Source organism: Aristolochia californica, unplaced genomic scaffold, assembly GCF_029961685.1.
Source record: "Aristolochia californica isolate CCGP_79_NKW_82.1479 unplaced genomic scaffold, dmAriCali1.0.hap1 SCAF_2, whole genome shotgun sequence".
Classification (NCBI taxonomy): Eukaryota; Viridiplantae; Streptophyta; class Magnoliopsida; order Piperales; family Aristolochiaceae; genus Aristolochia; species Aristolochia californica.
The window spans coordinates 37,430,864-37,432,264 of record NW_027181881.1 but is presented as its reverse complement, the minus strand read 5'-3'; the positions used below and the strand labels follow the sequence as shown (position 1 = coordinate 37,432,264).

The 1,401-nt window shown below is 41.5% G+C and overlaps 1 protein-coding gene across 1 annotated transcript; it reads right to left on the bottom strand.

Moving 5' to 3' along the window:
* Window positions 1–682: 682 nt before the first annotated feature.
* LOC137955029 (uncharacterized) lies at window positions 683–1,150 on the bottom strand. The gene has a single exon (XM_068801909.1). It carries the CDS (start codon window positions 1,148–1,150, stop codon window positions 683–685), a length of 468 nt encoding a protein of 155 aa, XP_068658010.1.
* Between the last annotated feature and the right edge of the window lie 251 nt (window positions 1,151–1,401).

Below are 1,401 nucleotides of genomic sequence, written 5' to 3'. Positions count from 1 at the left end.
ATAGTACAACCTGTATCAATTGCGAAAATCAAAGGGTCAGCAACTCTGGTAAGTCGGTGATAGAGCAAGAACAAAAAATAGAATCTATGGATGGTAATAACATCTATAAAATAGCTAATGGAGAATCAGATTTACATTATTCTAAATATTAATGTTCAAACAAGGAAAAAGGATTGACCTGAAGTGAGCAGGTCAGCGAATTAGATTAGAATTTAGAAACAAGAAGAAAGAGCTATAGGAACATTCCAGAGAAGCAAGAATGAAGAGTCTCCAATGGCAACACTTTCCTGCTTCAGAGTAAATGATAGTGAAAAGGAAAAAAAAAAAAAGCAGTAAAAGCCTCGTAGTATCAAAAAACAGAACTATAATAAGCTCATTCTGGCATGCTTGCAGCTATTGATGGAGGACGAAGAAGAGCAGAGCATAAAAAAATCACAATTGCATAAATCTCAATCCCATTCAATTAAAGCCTTTTTTACAGTAATCAATCCTCAAAAAAGGCAGAAGATAGAAAAAACTAAGGAGTTTCTAGACCAAAATTCTTGCAGAAAATCTAAACCTAAACTTCTGATCCTGCTAGTAACTTTCTATAATTGAATTAAAAACTTCTTTATCTCACTTTCATTTTTTTGCCTTCTTTACCTTTCACGCTCTGCGTCCTCGTACCTCCTTGTCCTGCATCTTAACCAGCCAAAGTCGGCATGCAACTCCCAGACCGCGAGAGAGAGGCCCTCGAAACTCCTCCACCGTCTCTCGCGGGGCTCTTCGGGATCGTTCTCATCGCTCTCGGAGAATCCAAACTACGCCTGAGAATATGTCTCATAGCCGTAATCAGATGCTCTGTAGAATTTTTGGGAGTGGAAGATTGGAACTTTTTACAGAAACTAATGTGGCGACTAAGAGCCTCTTCCATCCCGATCAGCCGCTCCGATCGATAAATCTCATCTTTCACAGCTTCCGAACAAAGGCCGCAGATCCAGCGACCGTGGAACCGTTCCGTAACCCTGGTAATATAAGCGGGAGTACATTCTTCAGTCAATCCGCAGCAGTCGCACTTAATGAACTCCACGACAATTGGATTCACCATCTTTACCGTGTTCGATTCCGCACTAGAATTGGCAACCGAATCGTTAACGACCGTTCCGGACATGCTGAGAATTCCGGGAGAAGTAAACCACGAAAGCAGAGAACAAGAAAACAGATCTAATCAATCCGTGGATAATGGAGGAGCCGAGGGTAGAGAAAGAAAGAGTTTAGAATCAGAGATCTGGCTATCGCTCTTTCTCCCAATGGATCGTCGTATCTTCTTCCTGCACTGTCCGCAAAAATGAAACTTTCTGAGGGATTATAGTCATTCCAGTAGCCAGATAGCGATAGAGTGATAAGCTAAACGGCCAGGAG

What these genes read in the sequence shown, in the direction of transcription:
- LOC137955029 (XM_068801909.1), bottom strand. Translation starts at nt 1,150, where the DNA reads ATGTCCGGAACGGTCGTTAACGATTCGGTTGCCAATTCTAGTGCGGAA.